The sequence below is a fragment of the Mirounga angustirostris genome, unplaced genomic scaffold (genome assembly GCF_029215605.1).
Source record: "Mirounga angustirostris isolate CCGP_5_RB_7025 unplaced genomic scaffold, mMirAng1.0.hap1 SCAF_1, whole genome shotgun sequence".
In the NCBI taxonomy this organism is placed as follows: Eukaryota; Metazoa; Chordata; class Mammalia; order Carnivora; family Phocidae; genus Mirounga; species Mirounga angustirostris.
The window spans coordinates 9,678,590-9,701,985 of record NW_026991709.1 but is presented as its reverse complement, the minus strand read 5'-3'; the positions used below and the strand labels follow the sequence as shown (position 1 = coordinate 9,701,985).

The following is a 23,396-nucleotide window of genomic DNA, read 5'->3' as shown; positions in this document are numbered from 1 at the left end:
CTCGCTCTCCGAGAGGATGCAGCAGAAGGCCTCCAGTTTCCTACTGAGAGGTGTTTTTCAGATCCTAAAAGTGGGCTGGCCACATGGGCCAAACACTTCCTCATGTCCAGGGATGCGTGAGTCGACAGCTCCCAGGTAGAGGAGCTCCTGAGTCAGTGGCTGACGGAAGAAAGCAACCATGGCTGAACCACCACCCTGAGCTCTGAATCTTTAGCAGCCAAAGTGGGGGAATGAATCATTGGATGACTTGTTCCCTTTTAAGTTGGCCCTGAAAACATGGACATGGTCCCCTCCTGGCCATGCATTAGCCCTCAGCAAACCTAAAGGAAAAGTTTTGGAGAATTTGGGGGAGCCAGAGTGGGAACCTTCGTGGTGGCCACTGTTTCCTTAACAGCACCAACAGTTGGCTTATGTTCCCCTTCAGGGACGTTTGCGAGATGCTACTTAATTAATACTGCTCACCCAGAAGCTGTTTGTTTTGCTTTGTTGTTTTTTTTTTAATTCATTTAGCCAACATATAGTACATCATTAGTTTCACATGTAGTGTTCAGTAATTCATCAGTTGCGTATAACACCCAGTGCTCATAACATCACGTGCCCTCCTTAATGCCCATCGCCCAGTTACCCCATCCCCCCACCCACTGCCCCTCCAGCAACCCTCAGCTTGTTTCCTAGAGTTGAGAGTCTCTCATGGTTTTTCTCCCTCTCTGATGACTTCCCATTCAGTTTTCCCTTCCCCTATGATCCTCTATGCTGTTTCTTATATTCCACACATGAGTGAAGCCACATGATAATTGTCTTTCTCTGATTGACTGATTTTGCTCAGCATAATACCCTCCAGTCCCATTCATGTCGATGTAAATGTTAGGTATTCATCCTTTCTGATGGCTGAGTAATATTCCATTGTATGTATATACCACATCTTCTTTATCCATTCATCTGTTGATGGACATCTTGGCTCCTTCCACAGTTTGGCTATTGTGGACATTGCCGCTATGAACATTGGGGTGCAGGTGCCCCTTCGGATCACTACATCTGTATCGTTGGGGTAAATACCCAGGAGTGCAATTGCTGGGTTGTAGGGTAGCTCTATTTTCAACTTTTTGAGGAACCTCCATACTGTTCTCCAGAGTGGCTGCACCAGCTTGCATTCCCACCAACAGTGTAGGAGGGTTCCCCTTTCTCCACATCCTTGCTAACATCTGTCGTTTCCTGACTTGTTAATTTTAGCCATTCTGACAGGTGTGAGGTGGTATCTCATTGTAGTTTTGATTTGTATTTCTCTGATGCCAGGTGATGTGAAGCATTTTTTCATGTGTCTGTTGGCCATTTGTATGTCTTCTTTGGAGAAAGGTCTGTTCATGTCTTCTGCCCATTTCTTGACTGGATTATTTGTGTTTTTTGGGTGTTGAGTTTGATAAGTTCTTTATAGATCTTGGAGACTAGCCCTTTATCTGATATGTCATTTTACAAATGTCTTTTCCCATTCTGTCGGTTGTCTTTTAGTTTTCTTAACTGTTTCCTTTGCTGTGCGTCCCAGTAGTTCATTTTTGCTTTTGTTTCCCTTGCCTTTGGAGACCCGTCTAGCAAGAAGTTGCTGCAGCTGAGGTCGAAGAGGTTGTTGCCTGTGTTCTCTAGGATTTTGATGGATTCCTGTCTCACATTTAGGTCTTTCATCCATTTTGAGTTTATCTTTGTGTGTGGTGTAAGAAAATGGTCCAGTTTCATTTGTCTGCCTGTGGCTGTCCAATTTTCCCAGCACCATTTATTGAAGAGACTGTTTTTTTTTCCATTGGATATTCTTTCCTGCTTTGTCGAAGATTAGTTGACCACAGAGTTGAGGGTCCATTTCTGGGCTCTCGATTCTGTTCCATTGATCTATGTGTCTGTTTTTGTGCCAGTACCATACTGTCTTGATGATGACAGCTTTGTAATAGAGCTTGAAGTCTGACATTCTGATGTCCCCAGCTTTGGTTTTCTTTTTCAACATTCCTCTGGCTATTTGGGATCTTTTCTGGTTCCATACAAATTTTAGGATTATTTGTTCCAGCTCTGTGAAAAAAGTTGATGGTATTTTGATAGGGATTTCATTGAATGTATAGATTGTTCTGGGTAACATAGACATTTTAACATATCTCAATATCATAAAAGCCATCCATGAAAAGCCCACAGCGAATATCATTCTCAATGGGGAAAAACTGAGAGCATTTCCCCTAAGGTCAGGAACACGACAGGGATGTCCACTATCACCACTGTTGTTCAACATAGTACTAGAAGTCCTAGCCTCAGCAGTCAGACAACAAAAAGAAAAGGCATTCAAACTGGCAGTGAAGAAGTCAAACTCTTCGCAGATAACATCATACTTTATGTGGAAAACCCAAAAGGCTCCGCCTCCGAATTGCTAGAACTCATACAGGAATTCAGCAACGTGGCAGGATGTAAAATCAGTGCACAGAAATCAGATGCATTTCTGTACACTAACAATGAGACAGAAGAAAAAGAAATTAAGGGATCGATCCCATTTACAATTGCACAAAAAACCATAAGATGCATAGGAATAAACCTAACCAAAGAGGTAAAGGATCTGTACTCTAAAAACTACAAAACACTTATGAAAGAAATTGAGGAAGACACAAAGAGATGGAAAAACAGTCCATGCTCACAGAAGGTGTTTTTAAATGGGGCTCGCAGCCTCATTTCCTGCTTGAAGTCTGTCACCCTAGGGGAGGAGGAGCTCTGTTAGGGGAATCCTTGGTTTCCAGAAGTGCTCTAAATCCACTGCATGCAAAGTATTTTCAACCGGTGATTCTAATCTTCAGTTTTAAGACTTGCAAAATGTTGGGCGCCTGGGTGGCGAAGCGTCTGCCTTCGGCTCAGGTCATGATCCCAGGGTCTTGGGATGGAGCCTTGGACTCCTTGCTCAGCAGGGAGCCTGCTTCTTCCTCTCCCTCTGCCTGCCGCTCCCCCTGCTTGTACACACTCTCTCTCTCTCACTATCTCTCTTGCTCTGTCAAATAAATAAATAGAATCTTCAAAAAAAAAAAGGGACTTGCAAAATATTTGTTTAGAAATTTTCCTTAAATATCATTTAGGAAATATTTTATTTTCCCTTTTAATCCTAAATATTAATTACTATTTATCTTTTCCTCTGTCTTCTTAAAAGGAAATTTCATGTTCCCCAACTGCACCTCATCAATGCAGATTTCCTCCTTGGCTACAGTGTCTCTTGGGATTTTCATCATATTTTGGGTCTGCAGGGATCTTACCTCCAAACATAGAGCAGTTTGAGCTTTGCTTTTCTGATTCGATGTATTTCTCACCCTTCTTCATCAACATACCTAACTAGTGTCCTTGTTTGCTTTTGGGACAATAAAGGGCATTACCTGTAAATGACTGGGCTTCAGTGGATTGTCTTAGAATGCATCTTCTCTCCATCTCTCGAAGTCTTGTGCTTCATTTTTGGTTTATCGTGATAAGAGGTCGTGTTTGCTGGCCGCCTCCTGGGTGGGAGACATTGCTTTACTCTTTGTAGGGGGTGTCTCATTTGATGCTTCCAACTTTGTGAGGTGCTGTGATCTCCATTTTTATAGATGAAACGATAGCCAGAAATTGCCCAACAAGCCAATGGTGGGACGGGGATGTCAGCCTCTCATCTTCAAGCTCACATGGTAAACCAGAATTATAATATTGTAGTCTGGTTTGTTTGCCTGGCCTCAGTGTGGAAGCACCTGTTAAGTGCCAGGCTCTATGGGAAGTGGGTTAGCACAGCCGCTGTGACCTAGGCACGATTTTAGCCCCATGATTCGTGATGAAAATGATACAGAAGGGTTGAATCTCCTAACTGCCCCAAGGAGCAGGCTCGCAGGGTCTGTCTGGCCACATCCTGACTCTAGTTGAAGAACTTAGCTTGGCTCACGGTCTCTCCATGGCTGTGCTCTGCTCCTGAACTTGTGTGCTTTGATCTAGCTTGACGACCTGATGGGTGAAAAGAATAGTACTTTCTTGTAGTTTTAATTGCGTTTTTCTTACCAGGAACGACAAGCAGCTTCTCATTTTTCTAAGTACGGTCTATTTATATCTTTTGTTTTTGCTGAATTTTCAGATCCGACAGCTTCCTTTATCTTTCCACCTTTCCCTCAACAGTACTGAGTCCCTTTCTCAGACATGCCATGTTTGTGTGGATTAACACAGAAAGCAAACAGTGAATAATCTATTCCTCATTTATTGGTCGCAGCTTCAGTGCTTGTTATGTTTCTTTTCCTATGTCTTTTTTCAAATAAGTCACACATTTAAATGAAAAAGAAATGAGCAAGCAGCCTCATTCATTTAGAATGGATGGTTGTGGTTCATTGTAATTGCATTTATGTGGGAAGAGGTTTATCAGTCAGGATAGAAAGGGTTATGCCATGGTAACAAACAATCCCTAATCTCCGTGAGTTTTACATGGTTGAGTTCTGCCTCACTGGGTCAGCACGTGGTTTCTGTTCTATAATTTCTGAGGGAGCCAGGCTGGGAGGGGCTTCAGCTCAACCCACATGTCCATGATCTAGAGTCAAGAGAAGAGAATGCAACAAGCTTTGAGTTGGCTTTTAAAGCCTGGGGCCTGCATGACACGTATCACTCCACTCACCCCACTGGCCAGAGTCAGTTATTCTGCCACACCCAGGGTCAAAAGGGCAGAGAAATGGGATTCTGGACATGCACAGCCCAAGGAAGACAAACGCTGGTGAGTCCCAGGTGACCCACCACGCTGGGTGTGCCCCATCTTTTCTACCTCAAGCAGCAGGAGTCCTTGGAATACACTGAGCAATATGAGAGTGGGTATTAACTTAATAAACAGGTGCTTGGGGGCACGTGGGTGGCTCAGTCGGTGAAGCGTCTGACTTCGGCTCAGGTCATCATCTCAGGGTCCTGGGATCGAGTCCCGTGTCCAGCTCCACACCCAGCGGGGAGTCTGCTTCTCCCTCTGCCTCTCCCCTCCCCTGGCTCAAACTCTCTCTGTCTCTTTCAAATAAATAAAATCTTAGGGGAAAAAAAACACACAGGTGCTTGATCTTGACAAGAACAGTTGCTACAGGTGAAGACAGAGGCCCTCCCTCGTGCTCTTGAATCCCTGGAGAAAGCCCACGGCCACATTATTGATAAGCCAGCTGAGTCACAGACATGATTTTTTTTTTTTTAAGACTTTATTTATTTATTTGAGAGAGAGAGAATGAGAGAGGGCACATGAGAGAGGGGAGGGTCAGAGGGAGAAGCAGACCCCCTGACGAGCAGGGAGCCCGATGTGGGACTTGATCCAGGGACTCCAGGATCATGACCTGAGCCGAAGGCAGTCGCCCAATCAACTGAGCCACCCAAGCGCCCCAGACATGATTTTCTAAAAGCCGCGTCTTCAGGACTGGCCAGCACTGGATAGTCACTGAAGCCGGGGGAAGGGTTATATTGCTGTTCCACCTGCTTTTCTATGTGTTTGAAAATGTCCATAATAAAATGCAGTTTCCTGTGCATTTGGCACATTCATTTCCCCTCCGCCAAAGCTGTCTCACTTTGTTCTTATCCTGTTACAGCCTGTGTTTCAGCTTACCTCAGGATTTGTTTTGACAGGAGCACATTGAAAAAAATTATTTGGGGGGCACCTGGGTGGCTCATTCGGTTAAGTGTCTGACTCTTGATTTCAGCTCAGGTCATGATCTCAGGGTCATGAGTTCAATCAAGCCCCATGTTGGGCTCCATGCTCCATAAGTAGGCATGGAGCCTACTTAAAAAAAAAAAAAAAATCCGATTATCCTATTGGATGCACAGGAAGTGGCTCCGTGCTCAGCATGGGGTCTGCTTGAGATTCTCTCTCCCTCTCTCTCTTTCAAATAAATAAATAAAATCGTTAAAAAAACTTATTTTGTTGGCTTTTCCTTTGTTTTAAAATATCAGATTTTTATATATAATGTTTTAAGGTATTTCTTGATGACCTCTAGTTATATGGGTGGTTTTGTTTTTTTTTTCCGAGATGCGGGTTTATTGAATTTGAGAGTTCAATTAGACTACAGGCTTCCGATGAAAAATATTTTCCTTCCTTTTCCTTTACCTCCTGCATAACCTCAGTGTATATTTTAGGGGCAAGATTGTTTTCTTTGTTTATAAAAAGAAAGCTGTCATGGCCTTAAGACCATACGGTCCAGGGGCCAGCGGTTGGGAGACACAGATAGAATGCGGTTGGCATCACACACGTCTTGTGACATTCTTCCAGAACGCCTGCTTTGTTTTAGGCTCTGTGCAGAGTGCTGAAAACCACAGAGGAGAAGACAGCATACTCGGCCCTCAAGTTGCTCCCCGCCTAAGTCAGCCCAGGAGCTGATAATCATTAGGACAGTTGTAAATCGGTGACAGATGTGCACATGTAGCCCAGGGCAGGAGTCACTAAACACGCAGGATGGGGTGCCCTGCCAGGGCGGGGACCATTCTGCCTCCAGGAAAGGGGACGCTAAGTCTCACGTGAGGAAAATTAGCCAGGTGCACAGGAAGGAGGTTGGGCAGAGGGGCAGGCGGGAACCACAAATGGATCTGTGTTGCTACAAAGTTTGAAGCGGAAGTATTAAGAGATGGATGGGGGAGGGGGAGGCAAAGCAGGCAGGAGTCATGCTATGGAGGCCTTTGAGTGGCTTTTTAAGAAGCGTGGACTTCACCCTGTAGGCTTTGAGCAAATATTTGTGGCTTGTTCCATAACTACAGACACTTTGTATTATAAGACTGAGTCATGAGGAGCCACCCAGCCACAGCACTCTGCCCGTGGTCACTCGAGGCTGTGCAGAACGGCAGTGATCCGCTCACACTCCTGACCGTGTTCCTCAGCTACCACAAATACCCAGGCTGCTTTAGCGCAGACAGGATCTGTGTCCAGCCGGCAGAGGCCTGGCCCAGGAATCCTGTTGCTGCACCCGAGCAGAGTGGGGCGTTTCTCCTGTGGGACGTGGGTCCTTCCCACCCAGCAGGATCACCAACTGCTGAAGATGCCAGGAGTCATGGGCTAGAGGTGTGCTCCCCCCGTTTCTTCTGGGGTGACCCCTCACTCAGAGCCACCTGCCTGCGAAGCTGAGCTAGGAGAATGATGGGGATAATTCAGACCTCTTCTTCCCGGGAAGATGCCAAGGGCTTCCCCAGCACACAGACAAGGGTCTTCTTAGGGATGAGGGTCGAGTCCACCGCCCCCACCTCCAGCCCGATATAGTCTATGTTCTGCTTAGCCAAGGGTGTGGACTGGAGCCCTCACTGGTACCCGGGTTTCCATGTGTGACCGAGGAGTTGGTCTTATGGTGACAGGGTCTCTCTTGCTCTTGATTCTGATCCCTGCCTCATCTCCAGCATTGCTAGGGGCTTCGCTGATACCCATGTCCCTGGACCCTGGCTCATGGCCCCCCGGTGTTCCCCACGCAGGCCCTCTGTCTTCCTTTTGCATCTGCTCGTGTCTTCCTGGCCCTGAAAGATTTACTTTACATGGTAAATGTCGCTCCCTTCCTCCTCATGTTTTCACTCTTGTTTTCCAGGCCCTTCAGAGTAACCTGAGGTATTCCTTATTGCCGAGACGGCTCATTATCAGCAAGAGGTTAGCTCAGTGCTTGCATCCTGCTTTGCCCAGTGGTGTGCACCTAAAAGCCCTAGAAACCTATGAGATTATCTTCAAAATTGTGGGGACCAAATGGCTGGCCAAGGATTTGTTCCTATACAGGTATAGTAGCTTCCTACCATATCACATTCTTATTACCTGAATAATCCGCATTTCGGTTCATAAGATGAGAAAATGACAAAATGGGGAGTGGTGACCAGCAATTCATCGTAAAGATGCCAGCAGGAGATAACCAGTGCTTACGTCGGGAACGCACCCTCCCAGGCCTTTTTTTAAGTGTGTTCGAAGTCTGACTGTGACGGACCTCCTGTCTAGGTGCCTGCTCTTTGCCGGACGGTACGTTGGGACCGTCCCGTGATGAGCAAGCGTCTACAGCCCCAGTGTAAACGGCTGGCTGGCTGCTTTTGAAAACTCCCTGTGGCTGGGTGATTGTTGCAAACTTCTGATTCGGTGTCTCATTTGTCCCTCCTCTCCCCGTCTTCTTTTCCAAAGCTGTGGCTTGTTTCCTCTTCTGGCAAACGCGGCCATGTCGGTGAGGCCCGTGCTGCTCGGCCTGTATGAGAAGTACTTTCTCCCACTGCAGAAGCTGCTCCTGCCCAGTCTCCAGGCCTTCATTGTGGGCCTGCTGCCCGGCCTGGAGGAGGGCTCTGAGATCTACGACAGGTGGGTCTCATCCTCACGGACGTGCTGACGGTTCTGTAGCTTGTGTGTGATGCTGCCGCTTTGGGAGAAGCGGGGAGGGAGGTGCAGGGGTCTGCACGGCAGGGAAAGATGCAGAAGTCGGGGTGATGCTTGACATTGCTGTGCAGGTCTCTGCTTGACCAAATACTGCAGGAATTGCCTGCAGTCACAGGTGAGAGTCAGAAAGTGAGAAGGTTTCCCAGAGTCCCATGGTCAGTGAGTGGCAGAGCTGGGATCCTAAGCCACATAGGTCAGATTCCGAAGCCTGCTTTCCTCCCGTTACACTAGGCTGCTTCTCGGTCGAAGCAGAGCCATGCTTCATTGATGGCTGGGGCACGCAAAGGCGATGCTAAGCAGAATGGCTTGACAAATTTCAGCAGCACTTTGGGGAAATTTGTAAAGCCCATATGCATAAAAGTTCATGCAGGGGTTCTTTTTGGTCATGCTTAGGAGCAGAAGAAAGCATAAATCCATCCAGACTATTGGGTATACACAGTATCCTGTTTCCCTGGGGAATCATTACATTAAGAGTTCACTCCTGTCATATTAACCATTCTGAGTGATCGCTGTGATTAACCTCTGTTAATAGGACCTGCTTTAAGAGCCCATGTGCAGCCTGACTGGGAGGTTTAGAAACCTCTGTGCTTGCAAAAGTTTCCATTTGATTACACCACACACTGCTCACATTTCCCCCACACCAGAGGCCCCAGCCACACCGCCTTTGTCACGTTGGCTGTGACTGGGGGTGGAATGTGGGGGGCTGGGGTGGAATCAAGGAATCAATTCAAGGTCTGTTTGGAGTGCTCCCCTAAACTCAGAGAAACCAAATAATTAGAATGGTTTGAGGGATTGTGGCCAGTGACCAAGGGTACATTTAAGTCATGAGCATCTGTAGTAGAATTTGACAAACCTAACCAAAAATTTGCACTTCAAACATTTCAAACTTTCACATAGAACAGGTGGTGGCTTCCCACTTCCCAGTGAAGAGTCCACCTTTGCAGTGGGTCAGGTCGGTAGGATCTACTTCCTTAGGAGGCAGAGTCTGTGTCGGGACTATTTTAAGCCTGTGGCCATATGCAAGATTGGTAGGTGTGTGGAGGGAATGAGCAGAAGGTCATTTAAAAGTCAGCGAGAGGACCCTTCCCAGATCTATCCCAGGCTCTTTCTAGAAGTTCTGGCCCATTCATGTTTCCCAAACAGATCCGTGTATCACAGTGTATATAAATGTTTTTTCCATCATCTGACAGATGAACACATCAGTTCCCAAAATGTATTGCAGTTTTGTTTTTTTTTTATTTGTAAGAATGAATCACACCAGAAGAGTGTAAATAGTTGGGGTGTTTTTGTGCATTCTCTTAGTTGATCAATGAGGGTTCATTTGAACATCTGCTAAAGTTGCTTAACATGGATTTTTTTGGTGTGATTTCTTGACATCGAACCAAGAGCTGAGTAGAGCTGCATGAATCACTGAGTAGATGGAGCCATGAGAGAAAACCAGGCCCAGGGTCTGCAGCACCCCAAAGCCATTCGTTATCAGCTCTCTGAGGTGGATGCTGGTCGAGGGTTCTAGAATCTCTGAGTGGGTGTGTGTGGGCACAGTAATTGGGATGACTGCACCAGAGTCTTGGGTCTCTGTATCCATGTTAGTTTGAGAGAAGTCGGCAACTCTTTCTTCCCCTAAGTGCTCAGGAGCCGAGGCAGACACCCACAGCAAACACTGTGCAGGAACAAGAAAGGGAGGGGTGGGGGCTGAAGGGGAGGGTCCTGATGTCCCCGTTGGCAGCAAATGCAGAGGGCTGAGTTAGGCTGGGGCCTCTGCAGGCCGGGTGACTCACGAATTCCCTGGAGGCGCAGACTGTTCCTGGCTTGTGCTTGTCCGTGGAACTCTGGCCAGTGTTAGGACTAACGCTTCACCCTGGCTTTCTAATCCTTGTGTGCCTGCGAATTACTCCTGGCCAGATTTTCTTCTTTCAAGTGCCCATGAAGTAGCTTCACAGCTGCGTTTTGCTGCACCGAGAAAGCAGGAGTAGTGTGGACAAAGTACCAGACTCCTCTTCTGAGGATTTGGGGGAAAGGTGACTATTTGCAGAGGTCTGTAAGCAAGCAGAAATGTGAGTCCGCGGTTCTCAGCTGGGCTGATCTGTATCCCCCAGGGAAGTTTGGCATCATTCTTCTGGCTGTTACCACAGGGTAGAGAGGGTGCTACTGGCGTCTAGCGCTCAACGTCCTGCAGCGACATGATTGTCCCCACGACGAAGGCTTATCTGGCCCAAAGTCCATCGTGTCAGGGTTAAGAGAGCCCCATTTAAATAGTAGTTGAAACATATGTATATATTTTTAAGATTATTTATTTTAGAGAGAGAGCGTGCAAGCGAGCAGGGGGAGGGACAAAGGGAGAGGGAGAGAGAGAATCTCAAGCAGACTCCCTGCTGAGCATGGAGCCCAACTTGGGGCTCAGTCTCATGACATGAGATCATGAGCTGAGCTAAAATCAAGAGTTGGACGCTTAACTGACTGAGCCACCCAGGCGCCTGGAAACACATTTATTGACCTCTCTTTTGGTTGATTCCAGGCACCACGGTGAGCTCTGCTGGTTCTAGGATTTTTTTTACCCCTCTGGACATGGACCTGACCTGTGGTGGTGCAGGACGCTGTTGTCACTGTTGTGCTCCTTCAGATGCTCGTGCCCCAAGCTCTTTTGCTCTTGTGACAGCCTGGCTTTCCAGGACCATCCACTAGGCAAGGGGCTACATGGCCAAAGTTGGGAAAGGCTTGGGGTTCATGGCAAGCGGTCTGTGTCACTTGCTGTCCATCGAATAGAGGAGAGCGTGTGGGTGTCGTGCGAGTGATCTGGTGTTTGTAGGAGGCATGAGCGCACCAGCCAGCGTGAGGCAGGAGGGATGGAAGTAGGAAGGGTTTGGAGGTTGCTGGTTGATTCTGAATAGAAAAGATTGCAAGTCCTGGGCTCTCAAATGTGTGTGCTAATTTTGGAATTTCACATCTGAGATGATGGGAGTGATTCTTATTTAGTAGAGAGTTACCTGCCTCTTAACCTAGTTATCTTGTTCTTCACTGTGCGCTCCATAGCCAAGGCTTGTCATAATTGCCCTTTTGTGAACCATGGCATCGTTTAAGTTTTTAATATCTATTAATTTTTTTAGGATAAAATGAGACTTAAGCTGCATTTCTTTAATAAAGAAAACTAGCTGGCGCACTCTGAATATTGAAGACGGGATAGCTGAGGCGGCATTACCCAGATTTCTTGTCTGTGGACCAGCTCGTGGCCAGCGTTCCGTGCAACTGACTTTGGGAATACACTGTTCTGAGCAAAGGGGAACGTGATATCAGTGTGTACATTGCAGTGTTTGTGACGGGTTTTATCTAAGCGTCAGTCTTCCCCTGAGAGGGATCCTAGGGAAAGGGGAGCACTCCCAGGGGCTTTCTCAATTAATCTCCTACTGTAGGAATCTGCCTAGCTTGGGGACATCCTGTCTGCCCAGGGGACAGTGACCCATCCGCCCCACCTGCTGCACCATGCTTCTGCCTCAAATTGCGGCCTTTGCTGCGGTATTTTCAGAGCTGGGCAAGATAAGCTGTATTTGTTTGCTCAGCCTCAATAGGAGATCAGTCGGTATCTTTAGCCACTAAACTCTTCTGTGTGCTTTTCCTAAACATTTGGCTGTTACTCATACCTCTTCAGTTTTGTTTTTCTATAAAGATGATACTGTACATCATTTGCACAGTAAAAATCACATATTTTGTGAGACAAAAAAGTTCAGACTAGCTTTAAAGAGAACAAAATTCGCTGTTAATATAAAAAGGTAGTAGGGGCACCTGGGTGGCTCAGTCGGTTAAGCATCTGACTCCTTATTTTGGCTCAGGTCATGATCTCAGGGTCGTGGGATCGAGCCCTGTGTTGGGCACCTCGCTCAGTGGGGAGTCTGCTTGAGATTCTCTCTCTCTCTCTCCCTCTGCCCCTCCCCCTTCATGTGCGTGCATGAGCTTTCTTGCTCTCTCAAATCTTAAAAAAAAAAAGGTAGTAGATAATTTTTGGTATGAAAAGTCTTTGTATACCCTGAACTGATTATTGAAAAGTAAGCTGAAGACGATTTGAGTCGTAATAGAAGGGCGGGGCTGGCATTCATTTCACAGTGGTTTTGAGCGCTACCTGTGTGGCCGGTGATCCTCTGGATGCTAAGGACGCAGACCCGGTGGTCACGGCAGGCGGCGGGGCCCAAGTGCTGACTCTGTTCGCCCATGCAGGATTTTACACGAGACTCTCCAGCCCTGCTCAGAACGTCTCCCTCTCTCTTCTGTATCTCCTAGCTGACAGCTAACATGTACATTCGTCCTAGGGACCACTGCCAGGAGGCAGACACGGGATTTGGACGACAGGGGCCTGACTCCAGGAAGCTGGGTAGCCCATTGCATCACACTGGGCTACTCCTTCTGTGATATTTGTGTGTCTTCTTTGCAAATAGGAGACGCGAGGAGTGGAATGCTTTTGGATTTTGAGTCCGTCCACTCATTCAATGAAATCCCCTTGTGGGAATTTGCCTCTGCTGTTTTATTGACAGCTGCTCTCATCGGCCTAGCAAAGCCGTTTCCATTGTTGACAGGGCAGGTGCCCTAGTCAGCTGCACGCGGGCCACGGAACAGAGGCGGGGGGCCTGGCCTTGGGCAGTATCCGTGGAAAAAACAAACCCAGACCTGCTGATGACGCTGCTTCTCTTAAAGGACGGACGTGAAGTTGCTGATGGCGTGTCAGGGGAGAGAGACCCAGATAGAGATAAGGGACAAAGAAATGTCAGGCATCAGCAGAACGTTCCAGAGCGGAAGTCAACATAGGGGCGCACTGTGGGCAGAGTGACAGGCTTTGTGGAATTTGTGTCAAGTGGGAGGCCCAGGCAAATTTTATCCCCAGTGTTTCTAAGTCAGATGTCCCCTGGCTGTGCTCAAGTGGGGGGATCTTTATCATTACTTAAGTCTCCAGTCAGTTGCACCAACCTCTTGAGGCTGATCCGCTCGTCCCTTTGTGGCAGTGGAACGGCCCTTCCTGCAGATCCACAGACACAACTGGTCAGACACTTCCTGTTGGCCAAGAAGCCATACGTCTCGGGGACATGTTTGTCTTAGCAAACTCCGTTTCAGTGACTGCCGGCAGGTGGACGGAACAGAAAGGCAAGAGATGGCCGCCACTCAGAAGGATGAGGAAATGGGGTTCCACGGGGGGGCGGGGGGAGGCTGAGCAAGCGGTGGCTGCTGGGACCGAGCCTTTACAGTCTGTATCTCTTATCCACAGGACAGACGCTCTGCTCCTGAGGCTGTCCCTGGTGGTCGGCAAAGAGGTGTTTTATGCTGCCCTTTGGGGGAGCGTCCTGGTGAGCCCGGCCATCCGCCTTCCCGCCTCACTCTTTGTGGTGGGCCACATCAGCAGGGACTGCCCGGGCAAGGAGCAGAAGTACATGCTGGGGACAGATTACCAGCTCACGGTGGGTGCTTTGCTCATCAGGGGGGCAGAGGGGGGCAGAGTGGGGCAGGCGGGGCCGGCTTCCTCATGCACAGGTTGTCAGCTGGGGCTGCAAAGGGACATCGTGTGAGCAGCAGGGAAACGGAGGTGTTCCAGGCGTCAGAGTATGTGTGCTCTGCTGCTGAGCAAGACAGGAGGCGTCAGGGGCGCCTGGGTGGCTCAGTCGTTAAGCGTCTGCCTTCGGCTCGGGTCATGATCCTGGGGTCCTGGGATCGAGCCCCGCATTGGGCTCCCTGCTCTGCGGGAGGCCTGCTTCTCCCTCTCCCACTCCTCCTGCTTGTGTTCTTGCTCGTTCTCTCTGTCAAATCAATAAATAAAATCTTGAAAAAAAAAAAAAAAAGACAGGAGGCGTCAGTACGCAGGATGAACCCCAGGACGGTGGTGGTGGTTTTTCACATATGCATTAACGATTTACATATTCAAATACATATCTGCACCTAAAGAGGGCCCTTCTGGAGCTTCTGGAGCCCCCCCCCCCCCCCAGGCTTCAGTGGTACAGTTAGCTGTTAGCAGCGCTCCAGGGGCCTCGCAGAGTCTCCTGCTTTAGCTAGAACCTTGCTTCCTCCCTGGCCTGTGTCTCACTGCCCTCCCCCCGCCGCCCCCCCACCGTCTGCTCATCAGGCTCCCTCCTCCGGTCTCAGTCTCTCAATGTCGTCCTCTCCTCTGGCTGCTCTCAAGCCAAGATTGTCAGAGTTCTTCGGATATCCATCCCCAGGCCCTTCGGAGGGCTCCTTTCTTCCCTGGCAAGGCCGTCTCTTATTATGACCCTTCCGGATCTTTCTCTTCTCCCCAACTTACAGCTTGTCTAATGGCCTGCAGTCTGTCGCCACCTAGTGGTAAACCTTGTGTGTCTCCATTTTCACTGCCCTGCTTCCTTCAGCTTCTGATGCTTGCTTGGACCTTGCCATAATTTTCCAACTCGCTCCTCCCCATCCCATCCTCTGCCCATCCAGGCTTTTTTGATCGCTCTTAGCTCTTTGCTAAAGCATAGCTTTGCTTATACCTATACTGTGCTTGAAAAATACCTGGATTCCTCTTGCCTACAGATAAAGTCCAAACTTGAGAGTATTGTAAGTCCACTCCCAACCCACCAATGCCTTGCCCTCCCTTCAGACCTTCTGCGCTCCCAAATGGACTGCCCAGTAGGTCTGTGATGCCACCTCCTTGCTCCTTGCTCCTTGCACTCACTCCCCATCCCTTCTCGATGACCTCCATGCATATCCTCCCTGTCCTTCCAGCTCAGCCTTCCCACAGAGTTGTGTTGTTTTCCCCAGTTGAATGATCTCTCCCTCCCCTCTTCTGAAGTCTCGTAGCTTTTTATTAGCATTTCTCTTATGGCTCTTCTGTATCACGTGTATCTATATTTGGAAAAGACACACAAAATATGTATCGAATTGGTTTGGAATCCATTTAACGGAATGTCTTTGGAGTTTTAGGTTAGCCAGAAGTCCCTATTGGAACCTAAAGACATTCCTTTCTAGGATCATAGAATTTGAGGTCTTAGAACCTGACCCTCTGGTCCAAGCCTCTCCAGCTCTCAGATGGAACATGCGAGGGCTGCAGCTGACCGACTCTCCGATGTCACACTATTAGTTAACAGCCTCCTTGGGAGCTTCTGGGTGTCACCCGAAACTGGCCCGTGTATGCAGCGGGCAGGGAGAGACCAAAGAGAGAGGCAAGCCACTCCAGATTGGTAGGTGGACAGTTTAGTAAGCAAGGGAACTTATGAGGCTTGTCTTGGGTGGCCACAGGTCCAGTAGATCTCACGTCTGTTCTTAAGAAAAGATTCACAGCAGCTGTACTCTGTTTTGAAGGGGAAAAAACACTTTTTTTGGTATTATAAAAATCTAATCAAAACAGAAGAAAAGGGAAATCTGTGTATAGATGAGGGCAATAGTAAGCAGTAAAAGAGAATAAGACAGAGTTTCATCAAATCGGGTACTTACAACATCCAGCCTCACTAGCTGGGGAAACCCCATGGAGACAGCCAGGCTGGAGTCCCGATGGAGAGGCCTAGGCGGAGCGTCCTCCTCTCACTGAGACTGACCATCCCCATAGGGCTGTATTTATAGAGCAAATGATGAGGTCTGAAGTTAAACAATTATTCACCTACGTGCAGTTTGGTGCGAACTGCATTCCTATGTTATCATGTCTTTACATCTTCAAGGAGCCTGGGCTGGGTGTGCTCGCCTCCCTGCCTGGATTCCATTCCGGGGGCCCAGCCCAGCCTGGAGCAGGAGGGCCTGCAAGGCAAATTTCATAGCTCTTGGCGTCCAGACCAAAAGGGCCAGTTCTGACCTGGAGGCCAGCTAATGTCCACTAAGCAGGCTCCTGAGGTCACCTCTGCAGCACGAATCTCACACACAACATTCCTTAACCTGCCTGCGTACCGTGCAGGTCAGGGTGGTCGGTTATGCAGGACAGATCCCAGAGGCCTCCATCCATACAATACAGTACCCACCTGCCAAATCTTAAAAGTTTACGTAGAGGCCTTAACTGGGCTCAGTCACATATACTGTGCAGGTGTTCTCAATGCCACATCTGTCTCAAGGCTGTGTCCCTCGGGGACCTCCGGAGCAGGGGGGGCAAGCAGAATGCACATTCCAGGACCGGGGAGGTGAGGCACCTCCAGCTGCACAGGTCAGCCAGGTCACGTCTTGTCTGACCTCCTCCAACACACACTGCCCCCCCAGCTTCTAGGGCTAGAACCCACATTTCCCACATTTACGCCTTACTGATCTGTTCCGCAGGATTTCACACAGTGGTTTCAAGATTCCCAGGAAAAGTTAGTTTCATTTTTACGACTAAACAGTAGCCTGCAAATGCTGCTAAATGTCTTGGGAGTGAAATGTTCATGCTGTTTTATCATTTACAGGTAAAGTCTCTGTGTGCCTCACTGTTGGACTCAAATGTCCTGGTGCAAAGAAATAACCTAGAAATCGTTCTGTTCTTCTTTCCATTTTATACCTGTCTGGTAAGTCGTTTGTGTTCTTCCAGGGAAGTCACTGGTATTTCCTGAGGACGTGGAGCAGGTGGGATAGACCTCAGGCAGTTGGCAGATCTCAGTTTGCTTTTAGCCAGTTAAAGATCCTTGTTCCTTGGGCGCCTGGGTGGCTCAGTTGGTTAAGTGACTGCCTTCAGCTCAGGTCATGATCCTGGAGTCCCCGGATCGAGTCCTGCATCGGGCTCCCTGCTCAGTGGGAAGTCTGCTTCTCCCTCTGACCCTCCCCCCCTCATGCTCTCTCTCTCTCTCAAATAAATAAATAAAATCTTTAAAAAAAAAAAAAAAGATCCTTGTTCCTTTTTGTGAGGATGATGTTTCCATAGCAAAAACTGAATGGCTTCTGTCTGTGGGCATTGTGGAGAACCAACTCCTTTTGAGAATGACCTTTTTAAGAGAGAACTTTGTAGACTGGTAGGAGGGGCCACGGGTCAGAAAGCCAGTAATCTACTTCATCATCCCTTTGCAGTAAAGTGTTCTCTGTCCTCCAATAGGATTCCAGTGAGCGAGCCATTCCCCTGCTCAGATCTGACATCGTGCAGATCCTGTCAGCAGCCACCCAGACCCTACTGAGGAGAGACATGTCTCTGAACAGAAGACTTTATGCGTGGTTACTAGGTACTGAGCAGTATCCAATAAGTGAAAGTCAAAGTTAACGTGAAACCTTTTAGTGCTGATTTGTGGAACAAGTTTCAATCTTTGTGATAAGTTTCTGAATTATAAGATATGGAAAGATAACATGCTGACTGAATATGGCCCAGTCAGTGGAGTTCTGCCTACACTGTAGCTTTGGTTATGTTGCAGGTATTACAGTTAAAAACAGGGACATAAATAAGTGGGATATTTATTGAATATTGAGTATTGAACTCCATTTTAAGAAGCTTGAAGTACTACAGAAAAAATTGTAGCTAAACCTTATTCAAGTAGAAGCTTGTTGCTATAAAGAAGTCTCATCGGTTTGGGGGTTTGAGAGAAGACCCGCAAATGTTACAGAGTTTGTGTAAAAGATGGTTTGGTATGGATGAGAATGTTTGTGGCATTGACATAAAGTTTTGTAAGACATTTGGATAACTTAAGGGAAGAGCTTGAGAACCCAGGCTTGTGTTTCTGCGGACAGCCTGTAAACTTGTAGGAAGAGAGCCCCTGACGGTTGGTTGGAAGGCTTCACAGGGACAAGAGTCCAGGAAACCACAGGGCTAGGAGGCTAGCACTTTCTGAATTTTATAAATTCCCATGTTCATGTACCTGAGCAGAAGTGGTATACCAAGCGACATGAAAGGTTTCCATAGCTTTTTTTTTTTTTAGACTCTTTTTTTTTTTAGAGCAGTTTTAGGTTCACATCAAAACTAAGAGGAAGGTGCAGAGAGTTCCCATCTTCCCCCAGGTGCCCCTCCCCCCACCCGGGTGGCACATTTGTCACAGTCAATGAACCGGCGCTGGCACGTCATCGCCCAGACTCCGTGGTTTCCATCAGGGCTCGTTCCTGCTGGTGTGCTCTCTGTGGGTGTAGACAGATGTGTAAGGACATGCGTCCACCATGACACATCCATGTAGAGCAGTCTCACTGCCCTAAAAAATCCTCTGCTTCACCACTTTTATAACCCTCAACATAGAGGTCTTCTCACACCAAAGTCAGAAAGTTCTCTGAACCCTTTCTTTCCTCTCTTCTCCCTGGTTACAGAACTTCCAGAATCCATTGCATGGAAGCTTATGAAGAATTTCAAGAAGAATATTTACAGGCTCTTTAAGCATTTTTATCAAAAGGATGATTTTGCTAAATGCCTAGCTCCATCCTAGTTGGCCTTGACTTGGCTGTGTATAGAGAGGACCCAGGATCCAAGTTCAGTGCTGGGTCCGACCTATTAGCCTCAGCCCCAGAGTCCACGCTCTCTCCTTGTACCATGAGTTGCCTCCCCTTGTCCCGAAGACCTCACAGACTTAGCCAGGGCTCAAAATAAGGGCATATAGGTGAGAACAGCTTGATTTTATATACTGCCGTACAAACACTGGTTTTTAAAACTGATCCTCGTTCCATTAGATCCTTGTAATCAGACTTGTCAAAACACTGAGGGTGAATTCTCAGGACAAACTAAATTGATGCCTGTTGAGGTGGAATCCTTAGTACACCACATTTTTGTCAGCAGAAAATGTGACTTAGTCTTGCCAGATTGGAATTTGGTTTTCTGTTGGAGGAATTCTATTTTTAAAAATGCTGGAGCATGAGACGTTTGCACAATATTATGTACCTTTTTTAAAACTGTAGATCTTGTTAACAGCTCATGGTCCTTGTTCTTTTATAGGTTCAGATATTAAAGGAAATACCATTGTGCCAGAATCTGAACTCTCAAATTCTTACGAAGACCAGTCCTCGTATTTTTTTGAAAAATATTCCAAGGATCTTTTAGTTGAGGTAAAGGAGCCTTTCTGGAAAGTAGATCCCAATCAGAACATTCCTGATCATGATTCCTCAGTGGATTGATGGGCAGGGCCTCAAAGCAGACATGGGGCATGCCCTGGATCCACAGTGGGGAAACCTTCTGTGTGCTCATTCCGTGCTGTGTGACTGGTTTTCTCTCTGTCCCAACGTATTTACAAGTAGAACAACTAATAATGTCAAACTGTGCTATGTACAGTATCCTGATCTGTGGCTTTAAAAAAATAAAAAACAGGGTCTAGCTGAAATACTGCACCAGAAGTTCTCAGATGCCAACATAGAGGAACGCCACCACGCGTACCTGAAGCCATTCCGCGTCCTCGTCAGTCTGCTCGACAAGCCGGAAATAGGTAATGTGCAAAGTGCGGTCGCCATCATGGGCCCACTGTGGATGGCCTGTGTGAGACACAGTCAACACGTTATTTTGAATGTAATTCCATCATCGGAGTTTCCAGATCTTGAAGTACTTCAGTCATGTGTTCAGTTATCCTATCTAGGCACCACTTAAAAGTTTTGCACAATAATGTGAACACTTTCGTTAGAAAAATACCTTTGAGCTCCTCCTGTGCACATCTGTGTATGCACCTACAGAGCACATGCCGTACTGGCTTTGTGAGAATGTTTCTTCAGTCAAGTATCAGGCTTCACATGAGCTTTGATTTTATTTTCAAGGGGGTAGGGTAGGAGACCCTCCTCCATCTTTTTGCCTTGTGACCTGGGGCAAGCCACTTCCGCCATGTGGGCCTCAGTCTGTTCCTCTGCCAACTGAACGGGGTTGAACTAGACTCCGGTTCCTGAAGGGTCCCCTGTTAACACACTGTGGTCCTGTGAGTGTCAGCTAAAAAAAATGACCTTCTCTCCCTTGCTTAAAGAATAGAAATAGCTCCGATATCCATTCACAGTAAGATCTTAATATCCAAGGCACTCGGGTGGCTCAGTCAGTTAGGCGTCTGCCTTCAGCTCAGGTCATGATCCCGGGGTCCTGGGATCGAGCCCCGCATCGGGCTCCCTGCTCAACAGGGAGCCTGCTTCTCCCTCTCCCTCTGCCTGTCACTCCCCCCTGCCTGTGCTTTCTCTCTCTGTCAAATAAATAAATAAAATCTTAAAAAAAAAGATCTTAACATCTAATCACTTGAACACCATAATGGGGTCCCCATCTTCTCCATGGGATTTCAAGGGATTTTTTGTTAATTATTGTTGTTTGTTTGTTTTTAAAGATTTTATTTATTTGAGAGAGCAGGAGAGCACAGGTGGGGGGAGGGGCAGAGGGAGAGGGAGAAGCAGACTCCTCGCTGAGCAGGGAGCCCGACAACGTGGGGCTCGATCCCAGGACCCCGGGATCATGACCTGAGCTGAAGGCAGATGCTTAACCGACTGAGCCACCCAGGTGCCCTGGGATTTCAAGTTTGATGTTGTCATCTGAGCGCTCAGGATTTGCACACTGCCTGGTAGCTGTTTGCAGAGAACAAGAATCGAGGGCATTATTGAGGTCCCTTCTTCCTCTGGTCTTGGGGTGGGGGGTGGAGACCCTTCATTTATTCACTCAGGGGCAGGCATGGAGCAGGGACGATGCTAGGCCCTAGGGATGCAAAGGGAAAAAAAGGCATCCAGTCAAGTTGTATGGAAGGGACACTCTGAGGTCCTCATGTGTTTTTACTGTTGTTAATAATAACAGCTGACATTTTTTGAGCAATTTTTTTGTGTGAAGTGATTTGTACACGTCATCTAATGTACATCTCCATATATACCTCCTTGCCTCCAACAACCCTGAAGTGGGTTTCCTCACTGTTCCCATCTTACAGATGGAAAAATTAAGATTGAGCAAGAGTAAGTGATTTGCTACTCTGGCAAACCTCTGCCCAGGAGCTGAGATTAAAATGTGGTCGGTTTGACTCTAGAGCCTAAGCTCTCTGACAGGACACAGCTGCTTACCCGATTGCACGCAGACCCACCATACCCGAGATGCTCGGTCATGTAACACAGATGACCTTGTATCCCATGACATGTACGCTCCTACTGCTCTTAACCAAAGTCAAAGCGTGAAGCATTTGTCCCTCCAAGCTCTGGCCTTAAGTGCCACCTGAAGCTGCCCTGTGCCCTTCCCCCCATCCTTCCCCTCCCCTGCTACCTCAACCAGCGATGGCTCCAGTAGATTTTCCTCTTTGTGTGGAGTGACTGCAGCTTGGAAAAATCATGATTTGGGCTAAAAAATGAAGTGAGCTATATAAGTGTATGGGGAGCTTCCTGCATAACTTGGGGAAATATCCAGAGCAAAAACGTAACCGCATTTTGAAGGATGGGTGTTTTATGTCTCGACCCTGCACCTGGGTGACCCAAGTGAAATGTTGCTGTCAGCTTGGGCCCCCCGCCGTCATTTCCAGAAGGGGGTGAGTGGCAGGCTTCTGCCCGATCTAGCAGTCTAAGTTTTCTGTCTGTTAATTTGGTCTAAAATTTCTATCTGTCTCCAGGGAGGATGTACTTGAGAGGCAGAGGAGTGGATCATACAGAAGTAGAGCTAGAAGGCCCAGGGCAGTCATTCTTTTGCTATCAGGCTTCAACCACTGCCTCATTTTCTCCTTCAATCATGGCAACAAACTTGCCTTCATTTGTAAAAAGCATTCAGCATTCTTATACTACAGATAAGATATACGTGGGGCTTATTGTGGAAAAAGTTTTCTCAGAGGCACATCCTCTGTTTTTATGAAAAAGAAGCATAAAAGATTGGATCCATCTTTGCTTTTTAACACGGATATATTGACAGAGCTTTCATTTCCTCTGAATCGATCCTGTTTTCATCCCTTTGTACACATGGGTGAGAAGTCACTCTCTTCCCTGACTGATGGCTGCTGTGTGTGGAGCGGAAATGTCTACCTGCCTTCCACCTGCCTAATCGGCAGGAATGCTTCCCTAACCTGCAGCTGGTTATGTTCTTTTGTGCCATTTAATAAGCCTTTCAGGAGTGGTGGTATTTCTTTTGTGGGGTTCTAGCTCATTTGATTAAAAGAATTTAGAGGGGCACCTGGCTGGCTCAGTCAATGGAGCATGCGACTCTTGATCTCAGAGTCATGAGTTCGAGCCCCATGCTGGGTGTAGAGATTACTTAAAAAAATAAAATAAAAAATAGGGGCGCCGGGGTGGGGCAGTTGGTTAAGTGTCTGACTCTTGGTTTTGGCTCAGGTTGCAATCCCAGGGTCATGAGATTGAGCTCCACGTTGGGCTCACACTTGGTGTAGAGTCTGCTTGGGTTTCTCTCTGTGTCCCTCCCACCCCCCCGCTCACTCACTCTCTCTCTAAAATAAAAAAATAAAAAATGTAAAAAAAATTTAAAAGAATGTAAAATAGGAAAATTGCCCTACTCCATTGGTATTTATGCTGAGTAGTGTCTCTGGCCAAGCAGTTTATACACACTTGTGCACACTGAGCATACCTCTTGGCTCCCCCGGACAGAGTCTGGCTTGGAGTAGTTCCTTGGCCTCTCAGTCCCCATCCCCTTATCTGTAGTCAGTACAACAACGTAATACCTGGTCATATGGCTACTTAAGGAGTAAATAAGGTAACAGATACAAAATGTTTAGAACAGTGTCCAGCACGTGGTAAGTGCTACAAAAATATTGGCCATTTTAGGGGCGCCTGGGTGGCTCAGTTGGTTAGGTGACTGCCTTCGGCTCAGGTCATGATCCTGGAGCCCCGGGATCGAGTCCCGCATCGGGCTCCCTGCTTAGCAGGGAGTCTGCTTCTCCCTCTGACCCTTCCCCTTCTCATGTGTTCTCTCTCTCTCATTCTCGCTTTCTCAAATAAAATCTAAAAAAAAAAAAAAAAAATTGACCATTTTAATGGATGTTATTCCCCCAGTAAAGTTGTCATTGTCAAACTAAAGTTTCTGAGCATTTTAGACAATAAAATTGTGTGTATAGTTACTCTTTCTGTTTCACGCATATGTGATTTATTGATTTAAATATGGATTATTCATCTCTGACCATTTTCTTTTTAATTGCAGGGCCTCGAGTGGTTGGGAATTTGTTTCTCGAAGTCATCCGGGCCTTTTATTCTTACTGCAGAGACGCTCTTGGCTCTGAACTTAAACTTAGCTATACCCAGAGTGGAAACTCGCTAATAAGGTATGGGTTTGGGT

General features: G+C 47.4%; 1 protein-coding gene across 2 annotated transcripts in view; it reads left to right on the top strand.

Moving 5' to 3' along the window:
* Positions 1 to 23,396, top strand: part of DOP1B (DOP1 leucine zipper like protein B) — a 97,187-nt gene that overhangs the window by 20,551 nt on the left and 53,240 nt on the right. For both annotated transcript variants that reach the window (XM_064579040.1, XM_064579045.1), the window contains exons 2-9: positions 7,539 to 7,720; positions 8,111 to 8,281; positions 13,602 to 13,791; positions 16,705 to 16,803; positions 17,325 to 17,448; positions 19,131 to 19,240; positions 19,500 to 19,614; positions 23,262 to 23,382. In XM_064579040.1, the coding sequence (XP_064435110.1) occupies positions 7,539 to 7,720; positions 8,111 to 8,281; positions 13,602 to 13,791; positions 16,705 to 16,803; positions 17,325 to 17,448; positions 19,131 to 19,240; positions 19,500 to 19,614; positions 23,262 to 23,382 (1,112 nt within the window). The remainder of the gene's footprint in view (positions 1 to 7,538; positions 7,721 to 8,110; positions 8,282 to 13,601; positions 13,792 to 16,704; positions 16,804 to 17,324; positions 17,449 to 19,130; positions 19,241 to 19,499; positions 19,615 to 23,261; positions 23,383 to 23,396) is intronic.